General features: G+C 41.6%; 1 protein-coding gene across 4 annotated transcripts in view; it reads left to right on the top strand.

The window, feature by feature from the left end:
* The first annotated feature begins 4,815 nt into the window (after positions 1 to 4,815).
* Positions 4,816 to 16,923, top strand: part of LOC135505895 (inverted formin-2-like) — a 28,135-nt gene continuing 16,027 nt past the window's right edge. For all 4 annotated transcript variants that reach the window (XM_064925109.1, XM_064925107.1, XM_064925108.1 and 1 more), the window contains exons 1-4: positions 4,816 to 4,978; positions 15,323 to 15,738; positions 15,866 to 15,981; positions 16,260 to 16,419. In XM_064925109.1, coding sequence (XP_064781181.1) covers positions 15,342 to 15,738; positions 15,866 to 15,981; positions 16,260 to 16,419 — 673 coding nt within the window. In that variant the 5' untranslated portion in view covers positions 4,816 to 4,978; positions 15,323 to 15,341. The remainder of the gene's footprint in view (positions 4,979 to 15,322; positions 15,739 to 15,865; positions 15,982 to 16,259; positions 16,420 to 16,923) is intronic.

The following is a 16,923-nucleotide window of genomic DNA, read 5'->3' as shown; positions in this document are numbered from 1 at the left end:
ATCCAGGTATCGGTCGGACAGTGCGCTGTTTTAGTGGGAAGTACTGGTGGTCCACCTTGGCCAAGGACGTGAGGGTTATGTTTCCTCCTGCTCGGTGTGCACCCAGTGTAAGGTTCCCAGGCACCTGCTCAGAGGTAAGTTACACCCCTTACCCGTTCCACAATGACCATGGTCTCAGCTGTTGATAGATTTTCTCACAGATCTCACAGATCACAGGGTAACAACACGATCCTGGTCGTTATGGACCATTTCTCCAAGTCCTGCTGTCTCCTTCCCCTGCCCGGTCTCCATATGGCCCTACAGACTGTGGAGGCCTTGTTCACTCACGTCTTCCGGCACTACGGGGTGCCTGAGGATATAGTGTCTGACCGAGGTCACCAGTTCACGTCGAGGGTCTGGAGAGCGTTCCTGGAGCGTCTGGGTGTCTCGATCAGCTTTACCACAGGTTTTCTCCCCGAGAGTAACGGGCAGGTACGAGAGAGAAAACCAGGATGTGGGTAGGTTTCTGAGGTCTTATCGCCAGGACCGGCCGGGGGAGTGGGCGGCGTTCGTGCCCTGGGCAGAGATGGTCCAGAACTCACTTCACCTCTCCTCCACTAACCTCTCCCCCTTCCAGTGCGTACCTTAGCATGCATCAGAGTCAGACCGAGCCTCCTGCGGGGACGACTGGTTCCGGCGCGTGGAGGAGACATGGGACGCCGCCCATGTTCACCTTCAGCATGCCGTTCTGTGCCAAAAAGCCAGCGCAGTGAGCCGCAGTGAGGCGGACAGGGCTATTGTCACCGCAGTGAGGCCCCGGTGTTCTTGGTCTGGCTCTCGACCTGAAACCTGCCCCTTTGCCTGCCCTGCCGGAAGCTGGGTCTGCGGTTTGTGGGACTGTTTAAAGTCCTGAGGAGACTGAACGAGGTGTGTTACAGGTTACAGCTCCCCCCAATTACCGTATTAACCCCTCGTTCCATGTGTCTCTCCTCAGGCCGGTGGTGGCTGCCAGTTACACACCTCTTACACACCTCTTACAGTCACTTCTAGTTTAGACTATGCTCTACTTTCCGTCTACCCGGATAAAGCACTAAATAAACAGTAAATAAATAGTTAGTGCTATAGACGTCTGCTAGAATCTTGACTAGAACCAAAGCATTTGATCATATTACTCCAGTGCTAGCCTCTCTACACTGGCTTCCTGTTAAGGCAAGGGCTGATTTCAAGATTTTACTGCTAACCTACAAAGCATTACATGGGCTTGCTCCTAGCTATCTTTCCGATTTGGTCCTGCCTTACATACCTCCAAGTACGCTAAGGTCTCAAGAAGCAGGCCTCCTTATTGTCCCTAGGATTTCTAAGCAAACAGCTGGAGGCAGGGCTTTCTCCTATAGAGCTCCATTTTTATGGAATGGTCTGCCTATCCATGTGAGAGACGCAGACTCTGTCTCAACCTTTAAGTCTTTATTGAAGACTCATCTCTTCAGTAGGTCCTATGATTGAGTGTAGTCTGGCCCAGGACTGTGAAGGTGAATGGAAAGGCACTGGAGCAACAAACTTCCCTTGCTGTCTCTGCCTGACTCATTCCCCTCTCTCCACTGGGATTCTCTGCCTCAAACCCTATTACAGGGGCTGAGTCACTGGCTTACTGGTGCTCTTCCATGCCATCCCTAGGAGGGGTGCGTCACTTGAGTGGGTTGAGACAATGACGTGATCTTCCTGTCCGGGTTGTCGCCCCTTTGCTGGTGACACTGTCTGTGATTTATTTAGAATTCAAGGCACACTTAACCAGGATGGCTACCACAGCATTCTGCAGCGATACGCCATCCTATCTGGTTTGCGCTAAGTGGAACTATAATTTGTTCTTCAACAGGACAATGACCCAATACACCTCCAGGCTGTGTAAGGGCTATTTTTACCAAGAAGGAGAGTGATGGAGTGCTGCATCAGATGACCTGGCCTCCACAATCCCCCGACTTAAACCAAATTGAGAGGTTTTGGAATGAGTTGGACCGCAGAGTGAAGGAAAAGCAGCCAACAAGTGCTCAGGATATGTGGAAACTCCTTCAAAACCAGGTGAAGCTGGTTGAGAGAATGCCAAGAGTGTGCAAATCTATCATCAAGGCAAAGGGTAGCTATTTGAAGAATCTCAAATCTAAAATGTATTTTGATTTGTTTAACACGTGTTTGATTACTACATGATTCCATAAGTGTTATTTCATAGTGTTGATGTCTTCACTATTATTATACAATGAAGAAAATTATAAAAATGAAGAAAAACCCTTGAATGAGTAGGTGTTCTAGAACTTTTGACCGGTATTGTATATACAGTGCATTTGGAAAATATTCAGACCCCTTGACTTTTTCCACATTTTGTTACGATACAGCCTTCTTCTGAAATTGATTAAATTGTCCTTCCATAGCTCTTCCACAGAGCCCTATGACAATGAAAATGACATATTCTGAACATGGGGCAAATGGAAAAAAAATCCACAGGTTGTTCTTGTTGATGAAATGTCGTTATTTTGTCCCATATCACAAGTTGTGGAAACTGAAAGCAGCGGCAAGCTGCTAAGTGGATGGGAGTGACTGAGATTCGAAGCAGATCGACATAAGGAATAGCTTCGCCTTCATCACTGGGACTGCCTGTGTCTGCGACGGCAGGGCTAACTCCAACTACGCTGACTACAGCAGCGGCTTCATCATCGAGTTCGGCTCCTTTCGCTCTCTCATCTGACAGGGCGCGGCCTACTGTGGGAGGTCTGGACCAATCGCCGGGAGCAGAGGGCATACACTAATCTGCTTCTCATGGGCCTGTGAAAGACTCAACGAATTGTGTGAGTGGTGGGAATTCCCTTCTCCGGCCATTGTATTGAACAGTTCAATGGCAAGAAATGTCTCAGTCCCTGGAGCAAAAATGTTGTGCTATCTGGGAGCACAAGTACAGGACATCAATAAGCTGCTCCCAAATATGTTAAACCAGCATCAGGAAATTGAGTCTTTCATAGTTCATTTGGTATTCAATTACATTACAAAGGGCAGCTCAGAAAAGCTGAAGATGTATTTTAAAGAACTGATTGGCTCACTCTGCCGTCCCTAAATCGTAGAATTGAATGGTTCAGCAGACTTTTAGCCCTACATAGCTGGCTACGAGACTATTGAAGCTCTGCGGGTGTTACATTTATTGACACTTTTGATACCTTCTGGAAACAAAGCTCATGTTATAAGGTGGATGGGATCCACCCACATCATTTGGACTCCTGGATCCTTTCACAGCAATTTAAGGCTGCGTTGAAACAATGACTTATCAATGACCCAAGCCCAGCTCATTTAAGCCCTACCATTGTGTCGCTGAGTTGTCATAATGCTTCAGTAAATGTACATTATCCCAGAGGGTCTGAAGGACTTAATTTAAGTACCCTAATGTATGTCCCTCTTATTGTCCTAAATGCCTCTGCTGATCCTACAGCTATTGTATGCAGTAATCACGTGCCTATGAACCAGAATTATACTGTTGACAATGAGGCGGTGTCCTCTAGCAGGAAGTCCACTGTGTGCACTAACGTAAATAACCTGAGCATGTCTACCTCTGCTAAGCTTCCGAGTAAAGCAGTAAAAACAGAAAAGGGCTCAAAATAGCCCACATTAACATATGTAACTTAAGAAACAAGGTTCATTAAATCAATAATTTGCTAGTAACAGATGGCATTCATGTTCTGATTTTCTCTGAGACTCAGTTACTAACTTTAAACATCAGCTATCTGAGCAGCTAACAGATTGCTGCAGCTGTACATAGTCCTTCTGGATATAGCCCACCCAATCTATCTACCTCATCCCCATATTGTTTTTATTTACTTTTCTGCTCTTTTACACACCAGTATCTCTACTTGCACATCATCATCTGCTCATTTATCACTCCAGTGTTAATCTACTAAATTGTAATTACTTCGCTACTATAGCCTATTTATTGCCTACCTCCTCACGCCATTTGCACGCACTGTATATAGACTTTCTTTTTTTCTCTATTTTGTAATTGACTGTACTCTTGTTTATTCCATGTGTAACTCTGTGTTGTTGTATGTGTCAAACTGCTTTGTTTTATCTTGGCCAGGTCGCAGTTGCAAATGAGAACTTGTTCTCAACTAGCCTACCTGGTTAAATAAAGGTGAAATTAAATGAAATATAAAGAAATGAGGCAAAAGAAATGCCAACTAATTCTGGCTGCACAACCGATTGGTTAACATACTGCAAATTGAGAAATCATGTGACTAAACTGAATAAAAACAAAAAGAAACTACAACATGAAACAAAGATAAATTACATAAAGAATGATAGTTAAACGCTTTGGAGCACCTTAAATGAAATTTGAGGTTGAGATTGTTGCTGCTCGGTAGTAAGTACACTGTTGTAGTCAGGCTTGAGTTAGCTTGTTCCAAAATTGGTGCATCCAATATTTATTTGGCCCTAGACATGCATTGCACCTCTCAGGCTAATGTGACACGTTTAACTTGGCATGGAAATATGATGACATTGCTAAAGTAGACAAATCATTAGTAGGAAACAACTTATCCATATTATGATGAGATCAAATATTAGGTACAGATATCCAATATGAAACCAATTTCCCCTCAGTATGACAACCCTGTTTATATTACCTAGTCTAGAACATTTGAGAAGATGAATGATATAACAAGAGCATTGAGCCATTGAACAACAAACAGGACGACTGGTCCAGACTGGTCCATTTCGCTGAATTCATCAAAATCCAGATGTGTGGGTGAGGAGGCGGAGCTATGTTACTCTCTACCCTCACAATTTTTGTCACGCGCAGTCCGTGAGATGCAGAGAACAGCGCAGCAGGGTTTGGACACAACAGTCTATATTCCATAGTTTCTATTAGAACGCAGGAATTGTGGGAAAGCGGTTACTTTTCGATATAAGTGTTGACTTCGATTTGCTGTGGAATTCGTACTTCGTGCAGGCTAAGGGACTCAGTAACGTAAGAGTAACACATTTCATAATGAAGACTTTATGGGGAAAAAATGGTAACATCTGTAATTTGTTCAACTTAAGCAATTGTACGGAGAGAACCACATCACTCATTAACCATAACTTTTTGTCCAACATAAGATAGTTGTATACTGTACCATGATGCGAATTCTATTGTCTTGCTCGTTCATAGCCTGGGCAAACAACCTAGACTCAGGGGTAGACGTAACATAGTAAATGTAAATCCGGGATAGATACTCTAATTAGTATGATGCTGTATGTTAAGTTCCATTGGTACTAATTTGATGATGTCCATCATCAATTTCGTATGTTATGAATTGGAATTCGTACAATATGTCACGAATCTGCAAAAACGTATGATTTGTTACAAATCCAATTTGTTGTAGCTGTAGTTAGTTAGGGTGGCTAGGTTGCTAATGCTAACATTAGCTAAGTGATTAACTTTAACTAGGCTAGGGGTTAAGGATACGGGTTAAGGGTTAGGATTAGCTAACATCCTAAGTAGTCACAAAGTAGCTAAAAAGTAGTAAATAATTACAACGTTGCAAATGAGCTAAAATGCTAAATTAGCTAAAAGTTGTCTGTGAAGTGATTCAAACACGAACCATTGGGTTGCTAGATGTTCACGTTATATATGCCTATCCTGACCAACCACCTTACTTTCATTTTTTGCCTTATGTATCCTTCTGTCTTATGTAACCATACCAAACCTAACATTATACTAATTATACTAATTTGAGTGTGTTAGATTTACATGTATTATCTATCATCTAGTGTGAGAGACCAGGTTGGGGCAAATGTGAAGTTCCACTGCAAACCTTCAATGTTCTGCCACTTTTGTAGTAATTAGTAGTAAAGATCAAGATATATGTACAAATGTTAGTGTGGGATTGTGTCTGTTCCTAGAGAACCGACATTGCACTTCACATTTGGTGACTGTTAGCCATATCTTTGACTAAGAAGAGATACAAAGAACTCAGATTATGAAACGTTTTTTCTTTTTAGTCATAGATATGGCTAGGTGATAGTGTGACGTGTATGTCTGTTTAATGACTGGATTATGTAAGTGGGCTATGTCCACTGAACTCTAGAGGGACTAATTTGTTCCTATGTCCATGTATTGTTTACATGTGTGAGTGACACAAAGGGACGGACACAAGGGGGCAGTCAGTGCTACCATGGCATGCCCATCTCACATACACAGCTGACCATGACAGTCTGGTGTTTCTACAGGCACATAGGCTTTACAGATCAGATGAGAAGGGGTGTGTGCGTTATGTGTTGTATGCAGTTGTGCATGCGGCACAACCATGCATTCTGTAAACAAAATAAAACACAGCCACACAAATGCGGCCAATTAGATGTATGTGTTTGATTCAAAATCAATGATGTAGATCATTGACCCGGATTTGATCAGAAGATAAAGGTCACTTCATTCACTGAACTGCTCTTGTTTGATGTTTCTGTTAATAAGACAGAATGGCCCATTAGTTTAGAATGAAATTCGATAGGTTTAAGAAGGCTACATGATTTATTTACATGGGGACCATGCTATTTAGGAAGCTCAAGACAAATGGATGTTTAAGCACAGTTTCGTACAGAATAATATTTGTGTTGTGTCGGCTAGTAAGGCACAGGTTGACTCATACCCTGCAGTTCCCACAGTTATATCCACTGGGCAGATGGATTTAGGGTCATTAAATATTGTGTGGATGAAGGGCGGATTGAATAAAGAGAAAAAAATACCTTAAAAAATCCATAAATGTATAATTATTGTGCAATTTACATGTGACGATTGTGAAGAGCCATACAAATTCAACAATCACAAGATGGGGACTTCAAATAGGGAAATTCAAGGGAACTGTAGCCTACTGTTCAGATGGGTTAAATCTTCAGCTGTCTTTGACTGTAGCCTACAGCACATTTTCTATATTAATGGGCTTGGGCCGGGTGCTGGCCTCAGATTTTCACCTTATCACATATAATCTGGTGGTTGAGGATTGGTTATTAGCAATTGCAGAAGGGTGCGGGTGACCCGGGCACCACTAGTGTTGGCATGGTGATGCTGACTAACAATCTGCTGACTGGGTCCCAGAGGGTGATGCCCTGGATTTTTAGGGAAGAGGAACTGCTAGTGGAGATCCTCTGCTGACAAAGGTCCACATGCAGCTAGCTAGAAGGTCAACAGCTGTTGATTATGTTACTGCTCCCAGGGGCGGACTTAGTGATTTGGAGGCCCTATGCCGAGGCCAGTCTGAGGCCACTGCCCATGTCTATTAAACACATTCATGGCTACTGAACGAAGAGCTTTTCGGGGGCCGGCTCTTTTAGATGAATGAACCAACATGAAAAGGCTAACTGAAAAGATTTGAAATGCCCTTCACTAGTAAGGTCTTTGTATCACTACATTGAACAGCAGTGGGCAATACTTTTGGTCCGAGGGTCACATTGAGGTGTCAGTTTTGTTCCGGAGCCATTTGTTAATCAAAAGCAATTTGTGGGCCAGAAAAGGGCAGTTATTTTTAAATAGATAAGTCCATTAACATTTCTACATGTTTTCTATTTAGTTTTAAATGTTCAAGTTAGGGACCATAGACAACTCACCTTTTGTCCCATTATGGTGTCTGTGAGAGCACCGGGCAGCACCATTGAGGCCATCTCCATTTTGAAGTACTCAATTTTCTTCTTCTACTACTTCCATGACTTGGTAAACAAACTTAAATGGTACATACTGCCACCTGGAGTTTGTTGTTTGAACAGGTATAATGTCAATGTTGGTGATTTACTGCCACCTGCAATTATGGAATGCTCACAAGTAGAATTCATTGGCTGAGCCCACCTGATGACCTAGATGAGATCATGTGATCCTTCCTTAACCCAAGTCCCACCCAGTTGAATACTTCAAAATGGTGGAAGCGCTCAATGGCAATGTCCATGCAAAAATGGGTTATTTCTCTATCCATCTCTATGGTGGATAGAACTTCTGGCCAATACCTACAGTACCAGTCAAACGTTTGGACACAGCTACTCATTTAAGGACTTTTCATTATTTTTTATATTTTGTACATTGTAGAATAGTAGTGAAGACATAAAAACTATGAAATAACAAGTAGTAAATAATCATGTAGTAACCAAAAAAGTGTTAAACACATTTTTGATTTGAGATTCTTCAAAGTATCCACTCTTTGCCTTGATGACAGCTTTGCACACTCATGTGTTGAGTACTTGTTGCTTTTCCTTCACTCTGCGGTCCAACTCATCCCAAACCATCTCACTACTTTTGCATCAGACCGTGAGTGAGTCTCATCAATCGGTAATAACTTCCGTTCAAAAGCTGGAGCCAAATTCAAAGAAAACAAAAGGATTTTGAGATGTGCCAGATAATACATTTTTTATGAACAAAACAGAAACCGCTCCGTTAACTGCTAATAGCGTACCTCGGAGGTAACTCACGAGTGGAGGAAGGCCTCAAGTGGAGGAGGCAAGATAACAGAGAAATTATGTATTATTAAACTAAATAATGGCAAGTTCACGAGGCCCCTGATGGATGCGAGGCCCCAGGCAATTGCCTTAGTTGTGTAATAGTAAGTCCGCCACTGACTGCACCAGATATGATATTGTTATAAAACCATTCCTTTGCATGAGATGAGCCAAGGTTTATTATGTTTCAAACTTCCATGGCTACTGAACATCTTTATTCAGGTCTTTTATAGTGATTCCATCATCATAAACTGCATAGATTGCTCAGTTGCTCTGTAAGCATTTAAGGAAGTCACATTACATAGCCCATGGCCTGGTTCCTTATTTCACATGACTCCAGGAAGATTCTCTCTGCCAGGGTCATGCTGGTCTGGATAATGTTGATGTTGACAAGAAGTCCCATTGTACAGTATATCCAGCACTCCAGGAATGTCATGCTACACATTCTACGGGACAGAGTGTGTGTAAATGGCAGTGGGGTGTGAATGAATGAATAACCAGAGTTTCTGCGTACTTTGCATGCGTATCACATCCGACACAGTACTGTACGTCTTAGACTGCAAACACATCCGTGCTCGTGCTGTAAGTTCCTGAATTGATTTAATTCAGTTGAACCCAACCTTGTGGATAACTGCATGGTATTGCCATTGAGGCCTCTATATGAACCAATAATGATCTCTGGGCTCTTTCATAAATCTCGGTCAATATAAACAAGCAAATCCATATAGATTACCCCAGGTCAACTTTGGGAGGAATGTGACTGAGAGAATAACACAACAAAAGTTAACAATTCTTTCCTCAAGAGACTTTTTCTCTGTCTCTCTGTCTGTCCCCCATCCCATCTTAAGCTGCAGGAAATATGTCTGTTTCCTTCAGCCCTTCCAGGCAGCATAGAAGCAGAAACCTGTTCAAATAATGTACCCTTTCAGTCCAGGGATTCCTGTATCCACGGTAATGTGTTCTCAAGACTATGTCATTGTAGCTCCCGAAATTCCACAACCTGTTGAATGTCAGCATGTGCTTAGTTTAGGAAACGAAGCATGAACATTCCAGTCACATGGCAAGACTGTTTTCCTTATAATGCCACTGAGTGTGGATTGGTTGTTACTTGTTACCCCGTATGCATGTTCTAAGTTAGAGGTATGGTGTCATTCCGGTTGGACAGGAAGCCTGAGGATTAGTGAGCAACAATAGGGAAAAAAAGCCATCAGCACAGATCAGGATTTTGTGTTTATGGAAAATCTTAGCATTTCTACTCCAGCACCACTGGAAAGCGCAACATTAAAAACCTTCAAACTGACCTCGAAGTTGATGTCACAACTTCAAATAGACACACACGTGATGTCATAATGTAGCTTCTGTTGGAAACAGTTGCCTCAGAGTTTATTCATGAATTATTTTTTTCTGTCAGTAGTATATTTCAAGCCTGGCTTGGATAATCAATGCAAACGGATGCAGAGTTTAAAGGCACTGTAATAGAGAGAGAGTGGACAGAACACAGACTACAGCAGGAGGATATGATTCACTAGCCTGAACTGTGTGAGTCACATTTCCTCAGTAGGATGTCTTCGTAGTGTAGTGCAGAGGGCATTCTGCACATTGAGGTTTCTGCTCATGTGGACCCCACCCATTCTCAGAACCGTGGTCTCTTAAAGGAGCATTTGATTGATTTTTTTTCTCCTTATGCTAGAAGGAGGATACTCCAACCTCACCAATACGTCTGGCATGGATTCTTTGCATTCTTGTGCAATCACTGGAATGTGGATTTATCTACCATAGGGCAATGGTAAAGGAATGTCATTGAGACTCTGATTTTTCGCTTTAAAATGTATTCCAAACAAAAACAATTGATTTCAAAGTTTAACAAACCATACAACTCTATGCACAATGACTACTTTGAACAATTTACACAGTAAAAGAAAAACATTTTCTGGAAAAACTTGTAGATGAAAAGTTTGGTAACAGTTTTATACTGTTACCAAACTTTGCATCTGCACAGTTTTTCCTGTAAATATGTTTTTGGTAAATCTTCAGTGGAAATGGTTAAAATTAGCACAATTGGTGCAGCTCCACTTGAGAAATGCCTCATTGAGGTAAGCGTCTGACACTTGCTATAATCTATGAAACATTGACAGTTTAAGATGTCATACCACCTGAAGTTCCTATTTGTTACTACTGGTTTGGAAAGACTCTGGCTTCTAACAAAGTTGAGAAACAAAGAAAGGGTGAGTGAGAGAGGGAGAAAAGGGGAGGGTCAGGGAAAAAAGAGTCATAGAAAGAGAATATAGAAGGAAGGAAGTGTCCAAGAGAGAGACAGACAGGACAAAAATGTTTGTGTTTGAGGGGAGAGAGAGAGACGGAGCACTCATATCAGATTCACTGCGAAGGATGTGATCATATTGGCTAACAGGCCTGAATAGCTGACTGGGTCACTCTAGGGTTGGGCGGTATCCCATATTTTCATCCCTTTATACTGTTTCTGTAGCATACTGGGGTATACGGTATTACCGGCAGTGCACATACGGGGCGTTATTTCTTTCCAAAAGAAAACATTTAATAAAAAATAGGCATCAGGGATCTTCATCCAGGAGGGGGTTGATTGTCTCTACTGTAACCAATCTTGCAAGCTAGCCACTTAGCCAGCAAGTTAGCAAACCAAATAAATAGCTGGAGCCCTGAGCTGGAGATAATACATTTGGTACGTTTTAGATAGTTAAGTTAACTTATAGTTAGTTCTAAGCAGTGGCTTATAACTCAAGCTTGACGGTATTGAAAATTATACCATCGGTATTTTATAATACCCTGGTATACGGCAAATACGGTATACCGCCCGAGCCTAGGTCACTTCCTGTCTGTCTGTGGCTGGAAATGTGCCAATCTGTCAGTCACTAATCTATGTCCCAATGGCACTGAATACTCTTTAATCCGCAGCTCCAAGCAACAATGGGACTGAATCAGTATACTCACAGAGCTGTTGCAAATTCAGCAAGTATGACACCAAATGTACTATGCATTATCCCATATTATGCTGATGGCTGTTGGTTGCAGCACATTTTACAGAATGGCTTTTCAATTGAACATGACTATACAAAAGCCTTTAACCTTTTCAATCAAAGTCAAAGGAGGCTCGGTGATCGTCTATTAACTGTCTTGTCTATCAGTAAATGCCCCTCTTCTCACATTCATCCATTATAACTTTTCACCTCCTTTTTAAGCCCATGGGGCTTAATTACTGCCACATGCCGTCCATCTCCAGTTGCATGACCTGCAGTCAGCTCTTACGACCTCAGTGAAAGACACAGCAATAGTGACTGATATTTGAGCTTGCTGTCTGGGACAGAGCATAGGCCTACTAGTAGTGTGCCCTCTATTGAACTCTGTCCAAACAGTCACACTCAGAACTGAAGTGGAAGTGATAGTTCACCCAACTTTAATTTACATTTAATCTTGATCTTATACTGAAAGTGGTACAGTTGAAGTTGGAAGTTTACATACACTTAGGATGGAGTCATTAAAACTTGTTTTTCAACCAGTCCACACATTTCTTGTTAACAAACTATAATGTTGGGAAGTCGGTTAGGACATCTACTTTGTGTATGACACAAGTAATTTTTCCAGCAGTTGTTTACAGACAGATTATTTCACTTATAATTCACTGTATCACAATTCCAGTGGGTCAGACGTTTACATACACTAAGTTGACTGTGCCTTTAAACAGCTTGGAAAATTCCAGAAAATGATGTCATGGCTTTAGAAGCTTCTGATAGGCAAATTGACATCATTTGAGTCAATTTGAGGTGTACCTATGGATGTATTTCAAGGCCTACCTTCAAACACAGTGCCACTTTACTTGACATAATGTGAAAATCAAAAGAAATCAGCCAAGATCTCAGAAAAAAATTGTAGATCCACAAGTCTGGTTCGTCCTTGGGAGCAATTCCAAACGCCTAAAGGTACCATGTTCATCTGTACAAACAATAGTACGCAAGTATAAACACCATGGGACCATGCAGCCGTCATACTGCTCAGGAAGGAGATGCTTTCTGTCTCCTAGAGATGAATGTACTTTGGTGCGAAAAGTGCAAATCAATCCCAGAACAACAGCAAAGGACCTTGTGAAGATGCCGGAGGAAACAGGTACAAAAGTATCTATATCCACAGTAAAACAAGTCCTATAACAACATAATCTGAAAGACCGCTCAGCAAGGAAGAAGCCACTGCTCCAAAACCGCCATAAAAAATATTGTACTTTTTGGAGAAATGTCCTCTGGTCTGATGAAACAAAAATAGAACTGCTTGGCTATGATGACCATCATTGTGTTTGAAGGAAAAAGGGGGAAGCTTGCAAGCCGAAGAACACCATCCCAACTGTGAAGCACGGGGTGGCAGCATCATGTTGTGGGTGTGCTTTGCTGCAGGAGGGACTGGTGCACTTCACAAAATAGACACCCCAGCAACTAGCACCTAATCGGGATGGCTGATTAATTAGGGCCGATTTCAAGTTTTCATAACAATCTGTAACCTGCATTTTTGGATGCCGATTATGGCCGATTACATTGCACTCCACAAGGAGACTGCGTGGCAGGCTGCCCATCTGTTACGCGAGTGCAGCAAGGAGCCAAGATAAGTTGCTAGCTAGCATTAAACTTATCTTATAAAAAACAATCAATCTTAACAATCACTCGTTAACTACACATGGTTGATATTACTACTTATCTAGCTTGTCCTGCATTGCATATAATCAATGTGGTGCCAGTTAATTTATCATCGAATCACAGCCTACTTTGCCAAACGGGTGATGATTTAACAAGCGCATTCGCGACAAAGGCACTGAGGTTGCACTAAGATGTACCTAACCATAAACATCAATGCCTTTCTTAAAATCAATACACAAGTATATATTTTTAAACCTGCATATTTAGTTAATATTGCCTGCTAACATGAATTTATTTTAACTTGGAAAAATGGTGTCACTTCTCTTGTGTTCTGTGCAAGCAGAGTCAGGGTATAAGCAGCAGTTTGGGCCGCCTGGCTCGTAGCGAACTGTGTGAAGACCATTTCTTCCTAACAAAGACCGTAATTAATTTGCCAGAATTTTACATAATTATGACAACATTGAAGGTTGTGCAATGTAACAGCAATATTTAGACTTAGGGATGTCACCCGTTCGATAAAATACATAACTGTTCCGTATTTCACTGAAAGAATGAACGTTTTGTTTTAAAAAATGATAGTTTCTGGATTTTACCATATTATTGACCTAAGGCTCGTATTTCTGTGTTTTTATCATATTATAATTAAGTCTATGATTTGATATTTGATAGAGCATTCTGACTGAGCGGTGGTAGGCAGCAGCAGGCTCGTAAGCATTCATTCAAACAGCACTTTCCTGCGTTTGCCAGCAGCTCTTCGCTGTGCTTCAAGCATTGCACTGTTTATGACTTCAAGCCTATGAACTCCCGAGATTAGGATGGCAATACTATGGTGCCTATAAGAACATCCAATAGTCAAAGGTATATGAAATACAAATGGTATAGTGAGAAATAATTCCTATAATAACTACAACCTAAAACTTCTTAACTGGGAATATTGAAGAGTCATGTTAAAAGGAACCACCAGCTTTCATATGTTCTCATGTTCTGAGCAAGGAACTTAAACGTTAGCTTTTTTACATGTTACATATAGCAATTTTACTTTCTTTTCCAACACTGTGTTTTTGCATTATTTAAACCAAATTGATCATGTTTCATTATTTATTTGAGACTAAATTGATTTTATTTATGTATTATATTAAGTTAAAATAAAAGTGTTAATTCAGTATTGTTGTAATTGTCATTATTACAAATATATATATATATACAAATCGGCCAATTAATCGGTATCATCTTTTTTTTGGTCCTCCAATAATCTGTATCGGCATTGAAAAATCATAATCAGTCGACCTCTACAAGCGACAGCAACCAACTTCAGCTAACGCTGCATTCATAGCATCTCATATATTCGTCAATGTGAACATACAACTGGGAATAATCCACTTCAACGCCCCTCCAAATCTTAATTGATAGGTGGAAATCCTGAGCTCCGACTTCTCCCACATGATGAACTCTGACGTCACCTAGGCTCTTAGAAAAAAAGGGTTTCGAAAGGGTTCTTTGGTTGTCCCCATAGGAGAAGCCTTTTTGGTCTCCACTCTGTGAAAAGGCTTCTACATGGAATCCAAAAGGGTTCTACCTAGTACCAAAAAGGGTTCGACAAAGGGTTATCCTATGGGTTATCCTATAGATAGCACCTAGTATACTAAGGAAATTACCTCAATAACAGCATTATTTGCTGTTAAATGCAACAACAAAACATTATTTATAAAAATACATCTATTAATATGGTTTCTGAACACTATAAATTGGTTATGAGCATGATAGCTGTACTTTTAGTTCATGGTTGACACAGCTTGTTAGCCATTAGCCAATTAGGGGTTCTCACCAAGTTCAAAGCATGTGAATGGACATTTTCAGAGTTTCAGCATAAAAGGATGTTTGTTTTTCTTTTACCCTTCCTGAGTTCAGATGAAGTTCCTCTTTGGACAGTTCCTGATGAGTTCCTCTTCTTTTACCACTCCCTGAGTTCAGAGGAAGTTCCTCTTCAGGCAGGTCTTTGACAATGGAGACCCTGCTTTCACGATCTCCAATTTTAGTGTTGTCTATCTTTCCAATAATGCTTTGTAGTTCCTCCAAACCAAACCAATGCATAATTTACAGACTTATTTTAAAATTTTGTTTCAATTGTTGTGGGTCTCTGTTTCACTCTTATGTGTCACACACAACACGAACATTTCACGATTTTTCTCTACCTCTAGCTCACCTTTATTGGTTGCCATGGCAGCCAAGGCATCCAAAGGGAAGTGGGAGGCCCTAAAGGAGCACCTGACCAGCAGCCCCCCGGACCCAGATGCTTACCTAGAGGCCAACTTGGAGAATGCAGATCCAGAGCTATGCATACGACTGCTACAGGTACCCACGGTGGTCAACTACTCAGGGCTGCGGAGGCGTCTAGAGGGGAGTGACCAGGACTGGATGGTGCAGTTCCTGGAGCTCAATGGGCTGGATCTGCTGATGGAGGCCCTGGAAAGGTTGTCTGGCCGTGGGTGTGCCCGCATCGCTGATGCCATCCTCCAGCTCACCTGTGTGGCCTGTGTGAAGGCAGTGATGAACTCCTCCGCTGGGCTGCACTTTATACTGGACAATGAGGGATACGTCAGGACCCTGTCACAAGGTGAGAAAGAGGGCTCGTAAGAAGGGGGCAAGAGTTTTGGCAAAGGCCTGTCTGTCTGTCTGTCTGTCTGTCTGTCTGTCTGTCTCTGCCTGCCTGTTGGAACATGATCTCTATTTTTGATTGGCAGCACTGGACACGTCCAACACCATGGTGAAGATGCAGGTGTTTGAGCTGCTGGCAGCCCTCACCATGTTCAACCCACAGGGACACCACCTGGTCATGGATGCCCTGGATCACTATAAAGTAAGGCGTAACCCTGCCATCACCTTTTTTTATACAGAACAGCATAAATATACACAAAGACTAATTTTGATAATTATTTTCATATGGTTAATGGCAAATGTCAGCTGAAGCAGCATTGATACCCCCTTGAATTCATACAAAGTATTAAAGGAGACCTGTGAAAATGTATTGTACCTCGTCTAAGATAAGAAAACCTACTTTAGATAAGGCATCTCCCTGCTCTTCATGAATTAGGGATGCTAACTTATGTTATCTTCATAACTATATATCTTTGTCAGAGTGTGAAGATCCACCAGTACCGCTTCAGCGTCATCATGAACGAGCTGCATGCGACGGACAACGTGCCGTATATGGTCATCCTCATGAGTGTGGTCAACGTGATCATCTACAGGGTACAGGACCTGAGGAAGAGGGACAAACTACGCAAAGAGTTCATCGGTATCACTACCTCTTCATCATGATTTTTCAACACTCACATACATAGAGAAGCACGGGTGTGAATGGAAGAAAAGAAACAAGGAGACCACTGCTTTCACTAGCTCCAATTTTAGTTTTGTGTATCTTCCCAATAATGCCTTTTATTATTTAGATTCACGTATTGTTTCTTGAGAAAGGTTTCCATTGCCATGTATATGTCTACTTGACCTTCCAATACTGTTTCCCAGGAAACGGAGAGCTAAAGGAGTGTCTGTACCCTTTAAAGATCAACCATGCACAAATGTATTAGTAGTATCAAGAAGTACCACAATAATGCTTATATACAGTAGCCTACATGGTGTAGAGTGCTTCATATGTTGAAAAATCTATCATAATGATGAAGATATTGCAGTCGTTATAAATAATGGCTTGAATACAGGAAATAGAGATGGACATTCATAGAATTAAGAATTAGAGTACTAGAATGGTCATGAACCTTCTTATGATGGCGTTAAAGTCAGCCAT

Source organism: Oncorhynchus masou, chromosome 19 (assembly GCF_036934945.1).
Source record: "Oncorhynchus masou masou isolate Uvic2021 chromosome 19, UVic_Omas_1.1, whole genome shotgun sequence".
NCBI classification, from domain to species: domain Eukaryota; kingdom Metazoa; phylum Chordata; class Actinopteri; order Salmoniformes; family Salmonidae; genus Oncorhynchus; species Oncorhynchus masou.
Note: the sequence above shows the minus strand (reverse complement) of the source record. Positions and strands in the feature narration are given on the sequence as shown.